This window comes from Cervus canadensis, chromosome 28 (assembly GCF_019320065.1).
Source record: "Cervus canadensis isolate Bull #8, Minnesota chromosome 28, ASM1932006v1, whole genome shotgun sequence".
Taxonomy (NCBI): domain Eukaryota; kingdom Metazoa; phylum Chordata; class Mammalia; order Artiodactyla; family Cervidae; genus Cervus; species Cervus canadensis.
In genome coordinates, this window is record NC_057413.1 from 47228034 (window position 1) to 47249236 (window position 21203).

At 49.5% G+C, this 21203-nt stretch overlaps 2 protein-coding genes across 2 annotated transcripts; one reads left to right on the plus strand and one right to left on the minus strand.

Moving 5' to 3' along the window:
- The first annotated feature begins 890 nt into the window (after positions 1-890).
- GUCA1A (guanylate cyclase activator 1A) lies at positions 891-8393 on the plus strand. The gene is made up of 4 exons (XM_043450218.1): positions 891-1829; positions 7206-7355; positions 7720-7813; positions 8128-8393. The coding sequence occupies exons 1-4, from the start codon at positions 1629-1631 to the stop codon at positions 8298-8300; spliced, it is 618 nt and encodes a 205-aa protein (XP_043306153.1). The 5' UTR covers positions 891-1628; the 3' UTR covers positions 8301-8393.
- Positions 8394-9748: 1355 nt separating this feature from the next.
- GUCA1B (guanylate cyclase activator 1B) lies at positions 9749-20583 on the minus strand. The gene is made up of 4 exons (XM_043450219.1): positions 20282-20583; positions 13428-13577; positions 11932-12052; positions 9749-11068 (listed from the first exon to the last, which is right to left on the minus strand). The coding sequence occupies exons 1-4, from the start codon at positions 20486-20488 to the stop codon at positions 10941-10943; spliced, it is 606 nt and encodes a 201-aa protein (XP_043306154.1). The 5' UTR covers positions 20489-20583; the 3' UTR covers positions 9749-10940.
- Positions 20584-21203: the final 620 nt, after the last annotated feature.

A 21203-nucleotide genomic window follows, 5' to 3' on the forward strand; every position in this document is an offset into this window, starting at 1 on the left:
TGTTTTTGATGTGGACCATTTTAAAAGTCCTCACTGAATTTGTTACAATATCACTTCTGTTTGATGTTTTGATTTTTTGGCCGTGAGGCATGTGGGATCTTAGCTCTCCAACCAGGAATCAAACCCAGCGATCTAACCTGCACCCCCTTTATTGGAAGGCATAGTCTTAACCACTGGACCGTCAGGGAAGCCTCCTCTAGTTTACTTTTTTATTTAAATGCAGAGAGGGTGGTCCACATAGCAGATAAGGGAGGCAGACAGGGAAGGGACAAGACAGAGGCTTAAGTGCACTTGAACGTTGGCCGGGGACTTCTCTGGTGGTCCAGTGGCTAAGAGTCCACGCTTCCCACGTGCCACGACCAAGAGTTCGCATGACCCAACTAAAGATCCTGCGTGCTGCAACTCAGACCTGGCAGTGCAGTCAAATAAATAAATATTTAAAATAAATATTTAAAAAATTATATATATATATACATACATACATACATATATACATACATATATATATATATAAAATAGTCTATGGCCAGAGAGTGTCCCACTAGAGATCAGAGAAAGATGTCGCTGCATAGATGGGCTTCTATTCTCGGCCAGGGACGCTTCCAGGACCAGCGGGTAGCAGCACACTCACAAACACACACACACACACCCACACATGCCCCAGGCCACTAGGCACACACTCAGTGTCCCCTCCCCCCGCCCCTGAGTGGTGATGGTGTCAGGTTCAGAGTGAGATGGAGGGCTGAATTCTAGCCTCCCACAATGGGAAAGATGCAGCTTCCAGGAATGTAAGTGTGGTCAAAACAGGACCAGTGCGTGTGTGTGTGTGTGTGTGAGGCTGTGTATTTGTGCAGCTTTATGTAAAAGGGGTTTTCCTCTGACTTCTCTGGTCTCGTTTGGGGAGCCCGTAAACTCCGCATCGCCCAGACCCTCATATGTTAACTATCCGTGATGTTAATGGAACCCCTCTGTCATGACAGCCAGGGGCAGTGCACAGCCTGGGTAACTGTCCACAGCAGTCCTCCCAAGGGCCCTCAGCTGGCCCAGCTCTGGAAGAGAAACCAGATCTTTCTCATTGGTACCTCAATTCCGTGTCTGAGGACAGGAGCCAGAAACACTGAGCACCCATTCAAACCAGGAGAAGGGAGTGGAGGTGACAGGATCAGAACAGCTGTTGGCTGGCCACCCACTTTGTCCCCATAAGAAGGGATCAGGAGATTGCAAATTGGGTAAGAAAATCCTCTCACCTCCAGCTCAAGACTGTAATCCCGGGCCTCTGGTCCCCTAAGCTTTGTTCTATTTTCGCTCCTCTTCTCAGAGTGAGCGGGTCTCCATTGGCTGCAAGGATTTAGTGGGGACTTTTAACACACGTTCTCCGGCAGCCCTTGGATCTGGTGTAGGCTTGCACAGCCCCCGTGGCCTCCTCTCTTCTGCTTACCTCCTCTAGTCATTTCCCTGCACTTTGGGATTCGTCAGGCCCTTCCGCGCTCAGATCTGGGGAACTCAGGCTTGTGAGCGAGGAGGGCCCAGTGTTAGGAAGCCCAGCCGCGCTGGTGTGGGGACCAGCGGTGACCAGCGGTGACAAGAACCAGTGGCCCTTGGGCATCAGCCTCCCACGGGCCTGAGCGATGGGGAACATTATGGACGGTAAGTCGGTGGAGGAGCTGAGCAGCACCGAGTGCCACCAATGGTACAAGAAGTTCATGACAGAGTGCCCCTCCGGCCAGCTCACCCTCTACGAGTTCCGCCAGTTCTTCGGCCTCAAGAATCTGAGCCCGTGGGCCAGCCAGTACGTGGAGCAGATGTTTGAGACCTTTGACTTCAACAAAGTGAGCCGGGCTCTGGGTGGGGAGTGCTGCAGGGATGCCCCAGGGGCTAGTGAGGGGGTCGGAGGGGCAGGTGTGAGGACGGCTGGAGGAATGAATGTTTATCTGGGAGACTGAATGTCTACGTCAGGGACTGCAGTTTTCAACGTCCATTGAGCACCTACTGTGTGTCAGGCGCTGGAGGTTTAGAAATGAATCAGCCCTTGTCCCCGGGGAAGAGAGAGACCCCGGTCAGTGCCCTCGGAGGCTAGACGTTGGTTTCCTCTGCCTCTTCCACATGCGCAATTTACCCCAGAACAAGCATGAACACTAAACAAGACGGTCGTCGAGCACCTACTAAAAATGCTTGATGCTGCTCCTGGTGTCTCTGCAGAGGCCCCTAGATGCTCCCACGATGCAGAAGGCAGAGGGGCGGAGGGCAGAAAGCAGGGTGATGAGCTTCAGGCCTGCTGGTCTGGGGTGGGCAGGTCCACGTTGTTTGGGTCACCCATCCCATGATGATCTGTGGACCCTAGAACTGGGGACAGTCAGGGTTGCCTGGTCACCAGGGTACTCCAGGCTACTCCAGCTCCCAAGTCCCCGGTGACCTCAGTTCATCCTAAGAGGACCTAATTATAGACGTTTCCCCAAGGGATCACCTGGACACACCAGGAGAGGGCTTCCTGAGAAGATAGAGGGGGCACTGTGAGTTTCCATCCCTCGTTTTTCATCAGCCAGGTGGCCTTGGAGCCCATTTCTTCCCTGCTCTGCCTCGGCTTATTCACTGTCAACTGTCATGGACATCAGGAGCATCAGTTAAGATGTTTATTGGTATTTCAGAGCAAACCTTCCATTTATTTGGAGCAATTCAGTCAAGATGTGGTGGTAGAAGAACGTAAATCCACACATCTATCTCTGCCTCCCTGCTGGCCCCCACCTGGGCTGCTGCCTCCTCCAAGGTGAGGACAGGAAGCTGCCAAGTGTCCACTGCACGCTGGGGAGACATTGCCCAGAGCTTTTCCGGCTCCCCTCACTGCCCAGAGGGTCCCAACATCATTGTAGGTGGGGCTTCTAGGGAAAGCTGAGGCTCAGAGGCTATTTAAAAACTCACTAATGTTTAGGATCAAGGGGCCAAAGCAGCTTATGGGCTTTGAGTCCCAGCCTCAAGGGCAGCATTGTGGTGCCTGAGAGCTTTCCTAAAAGGGGTGCAGGGTCAGAGTACTGGAGCCCAAGGTACAGAGACCAAGAAGGGATGGCATCCTCATGCTAGACCCCTGAAATACTCCAGAAGAAAGGATCTTTCCTGAAAAGGTGTCAGAGTCCATGGTTGAGCCTCAACTCATTATACCCACAAGCACTGAAGGAGCTCAGCTTCTTGCCTGTTAAGGAAACCCTTTGGATCAAGATAACCCTTTGGATCTCAGATCTAAGATGACACTTATGACACCGGGACGGGGCAACCCACAACCCTGTATTTGGCTAACCGAGTCATCCAAATGCTAGCTCTTCAATTTCTGTCAAAGTAAGCACCATTCACTGGTGACTCAGACAGTAGAATTCACCTGCAGTGCTGGAGACCCGGCTTCTATCCGTGGGTCAGAAAGATCCCCTGAAGAAGGGAATGGCAACGCACTCCAGTATTTCTGCCTGGAGAATTCTATGGACAGAGGAGCCAGGCAGGCTACAGTCCATGGAGTCACAAACAGTTGGACACAACTGAGCAACTAATGCTTTCACTTTTTTTTAAAAGCACCACTTGTATTGTCCCAAACCCGACCTCTTTAATTCTACTCACACCCCCGCCTTAGGGCCTGGGTTCCACCAGGCACTCTTCTTCCAGAATTCTGCTCAGCTCACAGCTTCCCCAGCTGCAAGGCTCTGGTCAGATGTCTCCTTTTCACTGATACCTGCCCTGACGTCCTGGTTTCAGCCCTATTTAACTGGGACTAGTCCCCACCCAGGCATTTCCTCGACCTTCCCTTTTCCCTTAGACCATGTCTCGTCTTCGTATTAGAAGATGATGTTGAATAACATTTAGCTGCTATGATTATGGTCAATCTCCCTGATGGAATGTGAGCTCCACAAAGGCAGGGATTTTTGTCTTTCTTTTTCATTGCTGTATCCTTTGCACCTAGAACAGTGCCTAGAACACAGTAGGAGCTCAATCAGTATTTTTACTTGAGTGAATGACTATATGAGGAATTATGAGTTTTATGGACTACTTATATATAATATATATTAATTTACATTCATACTTGCTAAACTGAAGAGCATCTTTGTAACATTTGAAGTGTCTTGTACACTGAAGGCATAAATCACACTTTGGACACTACTTCCACCCACTGCCACCAGCAAAAGGCAGTGGGGCAGGTTGGCTACAAGATGGGACCCAGGACTAGGAAGTTTTGATACAGAAGACTGGAAGTTTTGGGGAGTGCCAACAATAGCCCTTGGGCCTATTTTTGTCGATGAAGTTTTGTTAAAACACACCACATGCATTCTTTTACAGATCATCAAAACTGAAATATGTGCGATGTGGCCCTTTGTAGAAAAAGCTTGCCAGCCCTTGAATTAGAAGAGAGTTGTATCCTAGGAAACTGTACCAGGTGGGAAGGGTTTGGGGGTACGGCCTTGAGTAGGGAATGTGACCAGGGCAACCCGCATATGCTTTGCTTACTTCAGAGTTTTGCCTGAACTTGATTGTGCCTGGCAATCACACAGGTGCACACAAATCAATGTAAATCTCCCATCCCTGCATCTGAGCACTGGGTGGCAGTTAGGAGACTCAGTTTATTAATATTTATTTATTTATTTATTGGCTGTGCCACAAGGCTTGTGGGATCTTAGTTCCCCAAGTAGGGATTGAACCCACGCTCTCCCGGCAGTGAAAGTGGCTGAGTCCTAATCACGGGACAACCAGGGAATTCTCAAGGAAACTCAGTTTCTAGGCAAGGCTTTGTCATTCACTAGCATGTGGCCTAACCTCTCTCACCTTCAACTTTTCATCTGAAAATCGAGATAGAAATACCCAGAGGTGGTTGTGAGATTAAATGAGTACAGTGAGTGAAACACACATCACCCGAAGCACACAAAACAAGTTAGTATTGTCGTAGTCTTATTACCGATCTAACCCAGACCACAATCCTGAAAGGCACACACTGTCCTGTTTCAGAACTCAGACCCTGAGGCTATCTGACTTGTCCAAGGCCACACCTCTCCCAAGACAGGGTTTAGGTCTTTCTGGCACAAACGCACGTGCCTTTCCATTGCCCCATTCTGGCCATTTTTATTTATTTATTTATTTATTTTTTTCGGCCATTTTTATTACAAAAAACTATAAAATTAAAAATTTTAATTACCAAGAAATGACAGCTCATTGTAAAAGTTTCCAACAATACAGAAAGACAAAAAATGAAAAGCAAAGTGTCCTTACCCTGCGTCCCCTTGCCGGGGGCGGGGAATCTCCACAGTGGTAAGAAAGCAAACCTCTTGCTTCTCTGAACATGGCTGCAGGGGGGGCCTGGCTCTACCGTGACAAAGACCCTGAGAGGAGGGTTGGTCAAGGAGTGATTGCGGGACTTCCCTGGTGGTCCAGTGCTTAAGATTCTGCACTTCCACTACAGGGGCATGGATTTGATCCCTGGTTGGGGAACTAAGATCCTGCATGCCCCATGGCACAGCCATGTGTAGGAAAGCCCTTGAACACAAGGAAACACCCTGAAAATATTCGCTATGATTTTGACTTCCATCGTGGAGCTCAGAATGGTCGAGGCCTCACCTAAGGCCAGCACACGATTGGGAGCTCTTAGAGGCCTTCCTGTTCCATCTCTGCCACGTCCCTAATAACAGTACCCCAGCCTCTGCTTGCACACTTTCAGGGACAGGGAGCTCATTACTGCACGAGGCTGTCCCTTCCACTGTGGGCAATTCTGTCTGTTAAAGAGTTCTTCATACGGACCCCAAACCTGCCACTCAGTAACTTCCTGGTTCCAGAGTGAGGGTTGTAAGTGGAGCAATAGGGGCTGGACTCCGGGTTCACAGGCTCTGAGTCCAGTACCCCTTTCCTTTCAGCACTCAGCCTCTCTGCAAGACACAGGCTTCCCTTTCCTGGCTTCTCTTGGCTTGGGCAGAAGGTGGGCAGAGGCAGGCCTGTGTTTCCTGCTTCCCTGACCTTATTGGTAGGGCTGGCAGGGCCAGGCGGAGAGTCAGCTGCTGAACATATGGGGAGTCCTGGGGAAATATCCTGCAGCAATATCTTGTACCACCTTCCCCCATGGCCAATCCCTCCAAGACTCAATGAGGGCACCGCCTCCCACAGGAAGCCTTTCTGCTGCCTTTGCCTGGCCACTCTCCTGTCTGTGAGTCCATAATGTCCCGTCCAGATGTGCTGTCCCCGAACATATGTCATGATGGCACCATGATTTCCCTATAGTGATGGTAGTAATAATGTGTGTGTTAGTTGTTCAGTCGTGTCCGACTCTTTGTAACCCCATGGGGTGTAGCGCATCAGGTTCATGTGATTTTCTAAGCAAGAATACTGGAGTGGGTTACCATTTCCTTCTCCAGGGCATCTTCCTGACCCAGGGATCAAACCTGGGTCTCCTGCATTGCAGGCAGACTCTTTACTGTCTGAGCTACCAGGGAAGCCTTGGTAATAATAATAATAGTAATAATAGCTGGCATTTACTGAGTGCTTACTATATGCCAGGCAGTGTTGAGTGCCTTACATACCTGCATTTATTTAAGTCCACATCAATTCCATGGAGGTGGGAGCTATTATAACTACTACGGATCAACGGTCATGTTGAATCCTTCCTCCCAGATCCTACATATTTGAGACGGTGGGGCAGGATTCCAGCCTGTGTCCTCAACGGTGCGCTCCCATCAGGACGGGCTTCTCTCTTACTGAGTTCTGAATCCTCGGTCTATCACAGCACCTAGTCGGTGCTCAGTAAGCTTCCAAGAATAAAGGGAAGGAGAAAGGCACTCGATGCCTCCAAATCTACCTCTATTCCTTATCTAGGCGCCTTAAAGCTCATTCAAATTACGCCCCTGTTCCTAGGGGGTTGTGTCTCAACTACACACATCTTGTAACCTCACCCACCAAACTGGAAAAGGGCTGAAGTTTGAGGATCACAGTGACGGCTGGAACCAAAGTACCTGTGAAGTGATAGCAATAAGCCATTTACACTCCAGTGGGGGGTTGCTTTATCGGATTTGGTAAACCAGTGGGGAAGGTAGGTTGGACTATGAAGGACTATGAAGGACGTCCAGGAGACAAAAGCAGGTGGGCGCCGAGGGGGCGGGGCTCAGCGTCTCCTGGGCCCTTGGGGGCTCCGGGGGCGGGGCCGGGTTGGGGCCTAGACAAACGGGCTCAGGCGGCCACGCCCCCCCGCCCAGGACGGCTACATCGACTTCATGGAGTACGTGGCGGCGCTGAGCCTGGTCCTCAAGGGGAAGGTGGAACAGAAGCTGCGCTGGTACTTCAAGCTCTACGACGTGGACGGCAACGGATGCATCGACCGCGACGAGCTGCTCACCATCATCCGGGTAACTCCAGGTGCCGAGGGCCGGGCAGGGGCGGGGCCGAGCTGAGAGCCGGGGCTGGGTCTTCAGCCGGCTGGGGTCTGTCCGCGCGCTCGGAAGGGGATGGGATTGAGACATAGGGTTCCCGCGGCGGTTCGGGCCTTCACCAGCTGCGTGACCTGGGCCAGGTTCCCCTGGGCCTCAGTTTCCTCTTCTGCACCAAGAGCTGTAGATGCGCATCCCCAGCTCCGTCTGAGGCCCCGGGACACCTTGACTTCTACTCCCCTCGCTCCCCGACTGTCCCGTCGGGAGCTTGCCGAGCTCTCTCTGCCCCATCCACCGCTGAGACGAGTTAGGACCGATCCTCTCACTTCTTCTTCCCTCCCAGGCCATCCGAGCCATTAACCCCTGCAGCGACTCGACCATGACCGCCGAGGAGTTCACGGATACAGTGTTCTCCAAGATTGACGTCAATGGGGATGGTGAGGCCGCGCTGGGGCTCCCCAGGGGAGGGTCACTGGGGGTGTCACCAGGCTCAGAGCGGGAGAGGGCAGGAGGCGAGAGGGAGACACAAAGGGGCCGCTGCTGGCCACCTCCTCCGCCTGCCTCCGCCCTGGCCACGGAGCTGGCTTTTGGGGATGTCTGCGCCAGACTTTGGTCTCTGGCTCCTTGGCCGGCTCTGTTCACAGCCACTTCCTCCAGCCTTGGTTCTCTCCCCCTTACAAGACTGCAGCTCTGGGCCGGGTCAGCAGACGTGAACGCCTCCTGCCCATGATACCCTTTCTTTCTACCCCAGGGGAACTCTCCCTAGAGGAGTTCATGGAGGGCGTCCAGAAGGACCAGATGCTCTTGGACACGCTGACCCGAAGCCTGGACCTTACCCGCATTGTGCGCAGGCTCCAGAATGGAGAGCAGGATGAGGAGGGGGCTAGCGGCAGGGAAACTGAGGCCGCGGAGGCTGACGGCTGAGCTCACTGCCTGCTCTTTCTGTACTGGGGAGGGTGTGTACGGTGGTGCCTGGTGTTTCATTGTTGTTTTAATGCTAGATAGAGTCTACTGAAATTAAAGGCCCAGCTCACTTCTTAGGGGTCCATGGTAGCAGCACAGGGGCAGGAGTCCAGAAAGGGGCTGGGGGGGGGAGGGGTGCATTCTGGAACTCTCTGTGTGACTCAGGTGGTGACTGCTTCTTGCAGCCTTCAGCATCCGTCAGGCTCCTCCCTACCCCCTTCCTGCACCTCCCCCAGCTTTTACCAGCTTTTCCACTGAGCTTCTCTGGTTCCATGCTGTTTTAGACACAGAAGCTCTGAGGCATTCCGAGGACTCCAGTGGGACCATGCAGATCTGGTGGCTGCAGCCTTCATCTGAGTACTGTCACATGCCCGTCCTGCCCCCAGCATCCCAGAGCCTACTAGAGTGGTCTGTGTTGATTCATTCCTCCCTTCAACAAGCGTTTCTCGAACAGCTCCTTATATTAATGCTAGATGTTAACACGTGCAAAGAAGAGGACAGTTTGCATTCTCAAGAAACTCACAGCATCCTTATCAAACAATATGCCAAGAGAACTTATGATACTATAGACAGTCCTCCTTAATCCATCGGGAACCTGTATTTATTCAGAAGTGACTGCACAACACCCTCATTCTTCCCCTGCTGGCCCTCAGTGCCATGTGGTACCACATGGTACCCCATAGGATGGCTACTCATTGTTAATGGCAAGTGTCCCGACCATCCCTGATCTAGCCTAAATCCCTCTTACCACACTGAGACCTGACACCCGCTGGGAAGTGGAACAGTCTCTTACAGGGGGCCCTCTCCCCATTCTTTGCACACTCCAGCTTTAGGAACACCTGACCAAGACCCTGGGGAGAGACACAGGCTGGACTAGTTGTGATCACTTTTTTCAGAGATGCTCTTTCCTTCTGAACTTTTGAGTCTTCACTTCAGCTGGGTGTAGGGGAGGTTCTGGGAGCAAACGAAAATCCAAGGGGGTGGGAGGGCGCAAACAAGGGGAAAGTAGGGGGTGGAGCCCCAGCCTGTAGAGAGCCCCCTGGGATGGAAGAGAGGGGGCATTTCGTTCACACCTGTCCTGTCCATCATGCGGACCACTCTAGACTGGAAGTCAGCCAGTGCCGGAGGACAGACATGGAGGGAAAGTGGAGCTCAATGCCAGAGGCAAAAGGGAGTTGACATTTCTGCTGCTTCTCTTGGTGGCTGCCTCTTGGGAAATGCTGGAGGTCAGAGCTGGGAGGGTATCTGGATAGAATTGGGACATTTCCCCAACCTCATTCACATACCATCTTCATGATTTGGAGCCTATCTGTGTCCCAGCTGGATTACTATTACTTTTTAATTGACTATTTTTTTAATCTTACATTTATTTTTACAGTTAACTTTATATGGATATCATGCCCATGAAATCACAGGATCTACAAATTAGTTTTATTCTTCATACTTCAACACAAAAACATATCTATTCACATGGATTTCTTTTTTGAGTTCCTCAGTATAGCCCCCTGCAACCAGAGTGACTGCCTTTTTTTTCTTTATTTTTTGGCTGCACTGCATGGCTTATAGGATCTTAGTTCCTGACCAGGGATTGAATCCAAGCCCTCAGCAGTGAAAGTGCAGAGTCCTAACCCCATGGATTGCCAGAGTGACTGCCTTTTAATCTAGTTTCTGTATGGAGGTTGCACATAGAGTTTGTATAACAAAAAGAATCCCATATCTAAAAAAGTAATAATCTTAAAACCGCTTGTCAAGCACCATGAGCAGGCTGCATGGTGCAGACAAAACACCTAGGTCAGGGAAAAGAAATGCCTGCCATGGGTCACACAGGAGTTGGAGGCAGAGCCTATCCTAGAACCCAGGCTGGCAGGCCCCAGTTCTCCCCAGAGATAGAAGAAAGGCTCCTCCATCCTTTAAGGAGACATACTTGGCTTGTGGACTTGTGATGGTGAATTGTGGAGGGTCCATTCTGGGGGTCAGGGTTGGAGACCTGAGTGTGAGGGATGATGGGTAGGGAGGATTGGAAGGGGCTGGCGGAGCAGCACCAGGGCAGAGCTGAAACAGCCCCTTTAAGTACAGTCTACCCCCTCCAAGGGCAGGAAGAACAGTCCTTGGGATCCTGGGGGGATGTAATTGTTATCCATCCCTTCTCCCCAATTCCTACCTTTCCTTCAGAGTCAACAGCACCTGCCAGCCCCACCCTTCTACTAGTCAGTTTCACACTATGTGAGCATTCTCATTGCTAATTTCATCTACGGAACCCCTACCCCTAGATCTCCCTGCTTCCAACTAAGAACCAGGTAGGAATCTGTGAGAACCCCACAGTCACCTAGCAAGGCATAGCTTTCCAAGAAGCAGCTGAAGGGGGAGAGGAAGCCAAGTCCCTTCAGTACCCAATGAATCCTCCCAATGGAACAGCCCTATTGGCCATTTCAGACTAATGACCCCTGCCCTCCCCACTCAGCTCCACTCCCTGCAAGGGGATGCCAGGAAGTTCAAGCCAGGATAAGAGTGGGCATAAGCAGGTTGAACCAGGGACCCTCCCACTGCTCTGGAAACCTGGTGAGTCTGGAGTCTTGGAGGGCTCCCAGGACCCCGGAGCCCTCAGAACATGGCACTTTTCCGCCTCTGCTGAGAGATCCAGCTACCGGGGTTCAGATCCATCTGCAGCATCTTCATCACCCACTTGTCACGACGGGCACCTTCAACGAACTCATTCAGGGATAGCTGGCCTGAGCAAGGAGTAGGAGAGACAGTCATGCCAGGTCGGGGAATGAAGAAACGGGGTGGGGATGTACACAGACGAGCCTGCGGTCTCAGGGCCTGAGCTTGGGCTTTCCTCCAGGAGTCTCCTGGAACCTCCAAGGGTTTCTTCAAGGGACTTGCTTTGCAAATGAATTCAAGTTTTACTTTTGCACGTGGGACCCTTAAAATGTTTTTGAGGGCTCTTCTGGGTGTGTTCCCAGCCAACTGCCTCTTTGCACAGCCTGGGGCTGGGGCGCTGAGCTACAGCGATGAGAGTCCAAGTGCATGACCCCATTTACTCCTTTCAGTTCTTATTCCCATTTTCCAGGTGAGGAAACTAAGATCAGGCTGGGAGGGTAAATGAAGCATCCTGCTCTGCCTGACTCCAAAGCTCCTCTTCTTCCATGGCACTTGCCTGGCAACTCCAGTAGGAGTTTTAATCCCTCTTACAAGCCTCACGGGGCTTCCCCAGTGGCTCAGCGGTAAATAGTCCACCTGCAATGCAGGAGACGCAGGAGATACTGGTTCAATCCCTGGGTCGTGAAGATCCCCTGGAGGAGGGCATGGCAAGTCACTCCAGTATTCTTGCCTGGAGAATCCCCATGGACAGAGGAGCCTGGCGGGCTACAGTCCATAGGGTCGCAAAGAGTTGGACATGACTGAAGCGACTTAGCACGCACGCACAAGCCTCACATGCTAGTGACAGCCTTGTTATTTTATATTCTCTTCTCCACACCCATCTCACTGCCGGGAAGTGAAGGGCCTAGTCTAAGGTGACGTGGAGAAAGTGGGGTGACTCAGGATGGGGAGCCCCCCGCCCCTGCCCCACCGTCGTCTCTACTCCAGTTACCATCTCCATTTTCATCCACCAGAAGGAAGATCCTGTCCACGACCTCCTCGGGTGTGAGCAGCTTGCCTTGCTGCTCAGCCTCCATCTCCACACTGCAGGCTTTCTTCAGCTTGTAGATGGACTGTGGGAGAGAAGCCAGTGACATCCCAGAGACCCTGCACACTCTGGGCCCCCCCACACGACCCACGTCCCTCGGCACCTCGTCCTCAGCACTGCCCCCCAGTCTGTACATCTGAGGATCACGGGACCCAGGTCCAGACTAAAAGTGACCTGTGCTAAGGCTGTTTCCTCAGGGTTTCACGGCCTAATTCCCACCGAGGAGTTCCTGGCTTCACCCACTGCCCCATTCCCACGCCATTGGTGTTTCCACTGTGAGCGTCAGAGCTGACACCCAAAACCTCTAACGAAGGCACAGTGATGGCCTAACCTCCACTTTACAGGGAAGACATGGAGACTTCAGTAGATCTGTGGGTGTGTGTGAAGTATAGGTGTGTGAGATAGGATGATGGGAGACACAGGTGTTTGGGCTGCAGGGATAAAGTACAGGTGTCTCCCTCACCCTGTTTCCGCAATGAGGCAACATTCAAAAGTGAAAAGGGACAGAGACAGACCGACGTGAGGAGTATCCTCAGTCCTTGGCTGGGGCTCTCCTAGGACAGAGGTGTGCACTGGGGGTCCCCACACCTCACTGCCCAGCAAGCACGTGGCACAAAGCAGGCACCACTACAGGCAGCCCAGCATCTCCTGGTGGATGAACCTGAGCGAACCATACGACCTCCATGGGCTGATTTCCTTTTCTGTAAAATGGGCCAACATCTCCCTCCTCAGAGTGAAGCTCTGGACAGAGGTTAATGAGGGTTAAACAGAGGTTAAAGAGGTTAAACAGAGGTTAAAGAGGCTAATGAGGGTTTCGTGCAGAGTCTGAGCCAGAGCACTATTTCCCCTTGCTCATTCTTTCTAATAGTCAATCAGCTTTGTTGATCTTTCCAGAGAACCTACTTTTGCTTTCAATGACTCCTTGAGCGTTTGTGTTCTGTTTTGTTAATTTCCATTCTTTATTAATTCTTTTCTTTTGCTTTCTTTGGCCTTTTCTTTTTTTTTTTAGTTTGTTGAGATGACTTCTTGGATTGTTGATTTTCATTTCAGTCTCTCTTATTTTCTAGTATATACATTTTAAGGCTACAGATGTTTCTGCAAGCTCAGCTTTAACTGCATTCCAAAGTTTTGTTATGTTAGTATCATTACTCAGTTCATGATATTTTGTGTGTGTGTGTGATACTGTTTTTTTTGATTCATGGAATATTAGGAAGTAGTGTAATTTTCAAACAGATGGGGATTTTCTCATTCTCCGTTTGTAATTGATATCCAGCTTGATTTCTTGGTAGTTGGAAAGCACACTCTGAATGATCCCAATGCCCCTTCCCACCCCCAGGCCCAGGGGCCCCACTTCAGCATCCAGCATGCCCAGGTGCCCCCACCCCTCAGCAGACACTGACCTCCACGATGTCCAGCAGCTCCTGGCGGTCGATGCTGCCATTGCGGTCCTTGTCGTAGATCTTGAAGGTCCACTTGAGCTTGTGCTCCAGCGTGCCCCTCAACACAAGGTTCAGGGCTGCCACGTACTCCAGGAAGTCAATGGTGTTGTCCTGCATTGGGGGTGGGAGCTGTGAGGCTCCCTTCAGCGCCCCCACCCCATCTCTGGGAGCACTGGTGGGAACTTATTCCAGGCCACCCTCCCTGAAACTTAGGGCTTGGCCTCCCTGGTGCATGCATGTGCCTCTGCATCTGTGCTCGTGGTGTTTTCTGCCCCGGGATTCATTCTCAGTCTCCATGATCACCCAGTCCCACCTGTCCTTCAAGGCTCAGCTCAATGGTCCCCTCCTCCAGGAAGCCTTCCGTCTCACACCACTTCAGCCACAGTGACCGCCCTCTCCCTCTTCCGACACTCCCAGCTGTTGTTTTAGTAGCTAAAACAGTCAATCCTAAAGGAAATCAACCCTGAATATTCATTGGAAGGACTGATGCTGAAGCTGAAGCTCCAAGACTTTGGCCACCTAATGTGAAGAGCCGACTCACTGGAAAAGACCCTGATGCCTGAAAGATTGAAGGCAAGAGGAGAAAGGGGTGACAGAGGATAAGATGGTTGGATAGCATCGCTGACTCAATGGACATGAGTTTGAGCAAACTCTGGGAGACAGTGAGGGATAGGGAATCCTGATGGGCTACAGTCCATGGGGTTGCAAAGAGTCGGACCTGACTTAGTGACTGAACAACAACAAGATGGACTGTAGCCCACCAGGCTCCTCTGTCCATGGGATTTCCCAGGCAAGAATACTAGAATGGGTTGCCATTTCCTTCTCCAGGGGATCTTTCCGGCCCAGGGATCCAACCCACGTCTTTACCACTGAGCCACAAGGAAAGCCAAGCACCTACCGTCTCTTCTACCCTCAACTGCTCTGTACGTGTGTCTCACTCTCCAGCAACAGTCTATCCTCCAGGAGAAAGGAGAGGGGTTTACATTGCTTCTGTTTCTCCTCCACGCCTAGTACAGTGCAACTTCTGCCCAGAGTCTCATAACTATTTACAAATTTATAAAGAAATGATTGACTTAAGTCTGACTATAAGATTAACATAGTTTTGAAAGGAGATTAGAAAGCAGGACCTCACATATTTCAAGGTTGGGATCTCAGCTCTCAAATCCCAAATCAAAAATGGGAATCATCAGCTCCCCCAGGAGCATCCGTCATTCCCATGACTTTGTAATCAGAATGGCATCACTAGCCCAGAGCCCCTCTGTCCCACTGGGTCAGGCTGAGTGGGAGCCTCAACCCCTGTTCAAGGGGTGCCTGGATGGGCAAGGTATAGACAACAGGAGAATACAGGCCCACATGAGGGAAATAGCAAAAGCTTAAGGAAAAACCAAGAAAATAAAATGAGCCTACTTCAACACCTCCAGAGTTTAAATCAACATCCTTTATATAATTCCTCTGGTCCTCCATACTCCTCACTGTGTAAATATTTACCTAATTGAGGTCAGGCTGTAGCTATAGTTTTAGTTACTGGGTTTTTATTTTAAAATTTCCCATGCCTTCAAAATTATTTAAAATAATACCTTTTTCTTTTTTTGAGGAGTACTGGGCATGGTTTTGATATTTTACATTACATAATGAACATCTTGTGCATACATATTTTTTCTTATGTTTCTGGTAATTCCTGTAGGGCAGATTCTTAGCAGTTGCTATTTGTTCTGTTTTTCCCCCACTAGTCTTTAATGCACTATTTTTGTAGGTATGTAAGTTCTATGAATTTTTAAATTGATGTGTAGTTGATGTACCATGTAAGTTCTAGGTATACAATATTGTTGTTTAGTCGTTAAGTTGTATCAGACTCGGACTCTTTTTCGACTCCATGGACTCTAGCCCACCAGGCTCCTCTGTCCATGGGATTTCCCAGGGGAGAATACGGGCTAGGGTTGCCATTTCCTTCTCCCAGGGGATCTTCCCAACCCAGGAATAGAACCTGAGTCTCCTGCATTGATAGGCGGATACTTTACCACCCAGCCACAAGGGAAGCTCCTAGATAGTTTTAAAGATTATACTCTATTTGCTGTTCTTATAAAATATTGGCTATATTCCCTGTGTTATACAATATATCCTTGTAGCTTATTTATGTAATAGTTTGTATCTCCTAATCTACACCTGAATTGCCCCTACCTCCTTGTTCTACAAAATTGTATCACATGTGTAGACACATGCAGATACGTAGATACCAGTAACTCTCAACACAAAGAACCTCTCTTGTGTTACCTCTCAAAGGTCACATCTTTCTCTCAACCATAACACTTGGCAACTGCTGTTTTGTTCTCCATCAATAATATTTTCACTCTGAAAAGAGTATAAAAATAGAATCATATAGTGTGTAGTTTTCTTTCACTCAGCACAGTGCCCTGTAGATTCATCTCAGTCACTGTCAGCATCAACAGTTCCTTTTTTTTAAACTGGTGAATGGTGCCCCATTGTATGAATGGTCCCTAGTTTGCTTTCTGTTTGCCCATTGAAGGTTATTTGGCTTGTTTCCTGTTTTTTTTTCCCCCCCAACTTTATTGAGGTATAATTGCACAATAGCCTTTTAAAAAACACTGTGTAAGTTGAAGGCATACAGTGTGCTAATTGGTTGTCCTTTAAAAGACTATTTTCATTAGTAATTATTATTTGTTAGGCTTTCTAAAAACAGATCTTAGGTTTCTTTTTATTGGCCATGCCCTGGGGCGTATGGGATCAAACCTGCACCTCCTGCATTGGGAGCATGGAGTCTTGACCACTGGATCACCAGGGAAGTCCCTTAGGTTTCTTTTTAAATAAGAATTAAGTTAGGAAATCATGCAAAATGGTGGGAGGGGGGTTCAGGATGGGGAACACATGTAAATCCATGGCTGATTCATGTCAATGTATGGCAAAAACCACTACAATACTGTAAAGTAATTAGCCTCCAACTAATAAAAATAATTGGGAAAAAAAGAAAATTATGCAAAATGGACCATTTGTTTTACATACATCATCCTCAGGTCTGCTATCCCCATTTCATGGATGAGGAAACTGAGACTCAGAGGTTTAATAAGTTGCCTAAGAAATCCCCACCCAGCAAGTGGCAGAGTCCTTCAGGCTACATGCCTTCTCCAGTTCATCGGGTTGGGGGAAATTTCTTACTCCACGCAAGGTCTATTACTGTCTAAAAAATGAACCTGGTGGCTAGCACCAAGGGGAGTAAAACACACAAACAAACCCCAAATCACCAGCAAATTTCTACTCTTCAGATCTCTAGATTTCCCCTCATTCTCTGTCTAGAACTTTCTGTTCTCACAACATCCTGTCTCAACATGATGTGGTTTCCACCGTGACCCCTCACCTCACATGCGTCTCCATGTGGAGCAGCCCTTTCCTGACAAGCGGTCTCACATGTGAGTTTACTGCAAACCCCAGGACCAGTTCTGGGATGCTCCCAGCAGGGGCTCCGCTCATCCAGTGCGCATGCGCTCTCGTCAGCTTCAGTTACCCACGGAGGCTGAAGATGAGGGAAACGCCTGTCTACTCAAGAGCTGGAGCAGAAGTGACAAGCGTGTGATTTGCTCTGTGGGATTACCTGCCTCGTCTCTCCCTGAATTGGCTGCATTTGTGAACCAGCCCTGACCTCCCCCCAGCACTCGTTACATAAGGACCCTGAAGGACATTTGACCTTCATCCTTCCTTTTCCTCCATCCAGAGCATTACAGGCAAGCACCAGAGATGGTGTTACTACCTCCAGCAGGAGGGAGCATAGCAGCAGAGACCAGGTGCCCCTACCTCCTTGCCACCACAAGACTGTTCTCACCACCACAGATCTTGACGTGTGAGCTAAATCTAAGAGCTCTTTTGACTTTATCTGCCCCAGATATCTCAGATCAGTTGCTCAGAAATGAGACTTGCTGATTGTAAAGGTTGTTCTGAGGTGGGAAGTGGAGTTTGGAGACAAAGACTAAGTGGGAAAAGAAAAGGAAGAAAGCTTAGCTTCTGACAGAGGAGCTGAAAACACCTGCTAGGAGAGCTCTTCCTTACAGCAGGAGGCCAACTAATAAATAGAGAAGGGACAGTGGAGATAGAAAATGATCAATGGATGCCAAACCTAGGGGCTGATCACTTGATGAGCAATAGGAAGTTTACTTAGTCTCGAAGTATGAATACCTCCCTATAAGATGCTTATTAATTACAAAGAAGAAATAGTCACTTAACAGTGAAATCCAGCAGACATCATATAGCTAAATGATGGAAGGGATAAACCAACATCATGTGCCCTCTGATGTCACATGCTCAGAAGCACACAGCATCTCTTCTGGGGCATTAATTTCTGCCAGAAGTGTAACCTGTATCTCATCACAAGGCAACATAGGGTAAACCCAGGTCACGGACTTGCAGTCTTTGAAAATGTCAGAGTCAAATAAGATAAAGAAAAGCTGAGACTAAAGGATCCATAGGGCATCAGGTCGGGAGGCGGAGGGAAGGGATGGACAAATTGGGAGATTAGGATTGACATATATACAATACCATGTGTAAAAGAGATAGCTGGTGGGAACCGCTATAAAGCATAGGAGGCTCAGCTTGGTGCTCTGTGATGACCTAGCGGGGTGGGATGGGGGTGGAGTGCAAGAGAGCGTCAAGAGGGAGGGGATATATGTATAAATATGGCTGATTCACTTCATTGTACAGCAGAAACTAATGTAACATTGTAAAGCAATTATACTCCAATTTTTTAAAAAAGGCTAAGCGGGAGATAGGACATTAAATGCAATGTGTGATAAAACTTAAAAAAAAAAAGGTTGTAATAGGCGTCATCAGGACAGTAAACCAAACATGAATATGGATTGTCAATTAGATAACAGAACTTATTAATGTTGAATTTCCTGAGTTTGATCATTTATTAGGTTAAGAGAATGCCCTTGGTTTTAGAAAATACAAATTAGAATACTTGGGGTAAAAGGGTGTGATGTCTATATAATTTTCTCTAAAAAATATATATTTATATGCATAATATACACATATATTGTGTACATGTATGTATACATGTATATATATATAATACATCACACAGAAAGAATAGTAAAGCAAATGAGTCAACTGTAAACAATTGGGGAATTTTGATAAATTGTAAATGGGAATTACTTGCACTATCCTTATAATTTTTCTGTAAAGTTAAATTGATAAATTCATGGGTGTGAACCTTGCCACATACTACCTGATATATTTGTTTAATTTTCTTCTGACATTCAACACTTCAAAAAAATCATTTCCTCTCTTAAACAGCACAACAGACTGCCTTCTAGGTAGGGGCGCTTGCCTGGGATGCAGGTCCCCTGAGTTTAAGATCTCGGGCAAATCAATTCACTGAATTTGGAGTAACAACCTCGGCCTGCTCCCTTCCAGGGCTGCTGCTGACTCAGAGACGTCTGTGGAAGGAGCTTTGGGAAGGCTGAAACTCAGTTGAGATCTGGAGAGTGGTCACCTCCAAGGTTTTTGTTGCCGCGATGATGCTGACCCCGCCCTACCGCCCCCTACAGGCGCAGAGGAGATGTGCACTGACAGTACCAGGGGCAGAAAGAAGAAAAGCGTTAGTCGCTCAGTCGTGTCTGACTCTGCGACCCCGTGGACTGCAGCCCGCCAGGCTCCTCTGTCAATGGAGTTCTCCAGGCAAGAATACTGGAGTGGGTAGCCATTCCCTTCTCCTGGGGCATGGTGGGACCTAAGAAGCGTTCCTAGTGACTCACTCTGAAAAGTAAAGCTCTCCTACACAGAAGTGGGGTATCCACTGCTTTTTCCAGATTATCTAGGTCCAACCCACTGGCCCCTCAATCTGAAGGAGTGAAACAGGGGTTTGAGGCAAACTTAATGGTTTAAAGGACTGTGGAGGCACTGGACTGGGTGGCCTTAAATAATGACGGGGTTTCAATGTTTAAGGGCTTTCCTGGTGGCTCGCATAGTAAAGAATCTGCCTGTAAAGCAGGAGACCTGGGCTGGATCCCTGGGTCGGGAAGATCCGCTGGAAAAGGGAACGGTAACCCACTCCAGTAGTCTTGCCTCAAGAATTCCATGGACAGAAGAGCCTAGTGGGCTACAGTCCATGGGGCCACAAAGAGTTGGACACGACTGAGCGACTTTCACTTTTACTTTTTTCTATGTTTAAATTCAATTCCCAGGTGTACATTTATAAAATATATTATCTTCTTAGCTCCTGGTGCCAACCATGGACTTGCAGAAACTCTGTGGATGGATGATTTCATGGAATCTTCCATGGCTTGAAGAACAGAAAGAGACTTCTGCAATAATCCTCCATCCTCAAAGTCCAGGAAGGAGCCTCCTCCAGCGTTCTGGGCAGGAAGAGCTGATCTGTCTCAATTAGAAGGACCCTCAGCAAGGGGGCACTCATGGGCTGTGCCAAGATAGCTCCATCCATTAAACCCCTTACCTTTAGAGCAAGGGGAGCCCTGATGGATGTGGAAAACCACGTCCTGTCCATAAATACACGTAGAGAGGACCCTGGGTCTTTCTGCAGAGCCTCGCTTCAGCTCTCAGGAAGAGGAAAAGTCAGATGAAAGCGGAGAAATGGAAAGAAAAGATGGGAAGGAAGAATGATGGGAGAGGGAGAAGAGTTTGGAGGAAGAGTGAGACAGAAAAGGTGAGAAAGGATGGAGAGGAAAGAAGAGCTGAGGCCGAGCAGGAGGACTGGCCAACGGAGCTCCCACCGAGGGTGCTCCTTTAGTCAAGGATGAGCCCTGGTCATCCTCAAGGATGAGTCAAGGATCCTCCCCCTCGGGGCACCTTACCCCGTTCTTGTCGAAGGCTCGGAACATGCCCTCCACGTATTGGGTGGCCTCCTCGTTGTCTGTGACCTTGAAGAAGCGCTTAAACTCGTGCATGAAGAGCGTGCCGCTGGGACACTCCTCCAGGAACTTCTTGTACCACTCCTGCAGCGACGCCACGTCCACCGCGCCGTTCTCCTCCGCCTCCTCCCAGCTGAACTGCTGCCCCATCCTGGCCCCAGGACGGCAGGGAGCAGGGTCTCTGCCTCCTGCTGAGACGCGGCCGATCGATTCCTTTGGCTAGGGCCCTCTTCCTACCTCTTCTCTGCTCTGCCAGCCTCTTCATCATCTCCTGGCCAACCGAACGGGACGGGCAGTGGGGGTGGGGGTGGGGGCTGGCAGCGAGGGGGCGGGACCAGGCCAGCTAAGTGCCTTAAGATTAGAAGATTCCCCTGGAAGGTCTGACCTCCAGTCGGCTAAGCTCCCCCAGCCTCACCCCTCCCTTCAGTGTGGTCAACCACTCAAGTAAGCTGCCCAGTAGATTCTGAAAAGGGAGAAGGGGCGGAAACAGAGGTAGGCAGACAGAGGGGGAATTGGGAAGGCAGGCTGAGACCCTCCCATCGTACACATGGGCCCTGTCACTTTCGGTAGGGCACCATGCAGCTCCAGGGAGGCCCACCTTGGAGACACAGGAGACTCTGATATCCAGGGAAGATGCACGTACAACTCCTAGCCCATAAAACAGAACTGCTAGTGAGCTGGGGCTGGCCCTCCACTTGGTCTAGTGAGAAGCAGCAGGATCTACGATGTGAAGGGCTCTGGGTGAGCAGCTCTGTCCCCCCCGTTGTCGGTCCCCAGCACCAGGGGTCCCCAACGTCCGGGATCTAATGCCCAATGATCTGAGGTGGAGCTGATGCAATAATAATAGAAATAAAGTGCACAATAA

Excerpts from the sequence above, each read along its gene's own strand:
- GUCA1A (XM_043450218.1), top strand. The coding sequence starts at position 1,629 with ATGGGGAACATTATGGACGGTAAGTCGGTGGAGGAGCTGAGCAGCACC. Across the intron at positions 1,830-7,205 it reads AGACCTTTGACTTCAACAAA|GACGGCTACATCGACTTCAT; the intron begins GTGAGCCGGGCT and ends CCCCCCGCCCAG. Across the intron at positions 7,356-7,719 it reads AGCTGCTCACCATCATCCGG|GCCATCCGAGCCATTAACCC; the intron begins GTAACTCCAGGT and ends CTTCCCTCCCAG.
- GUCA1B (XM_043450219.1), bottom strand. The coding sequence starts at position 20,488 with ATGGGGCAGCAGTTCAGCTGGGAGGAGGCGGAGGAGAACGGCGCGGTG. Across the intron at positions 13,578-20,281 it reads GAGCCTTCGACAAGAACGGG|GACAACACCATTGACTTCCT; the intron begins GTAAGGTGCCCC and ends CCCCCAATGCAG. Across the intron at positions 11,069-11,931 it reads GGTGGATGAAAATGGAGATG|GCCAGCTATCCCTGAATGAG; the intron begins GTAACTGGAGTA and ends CTCCTTGCTCAG.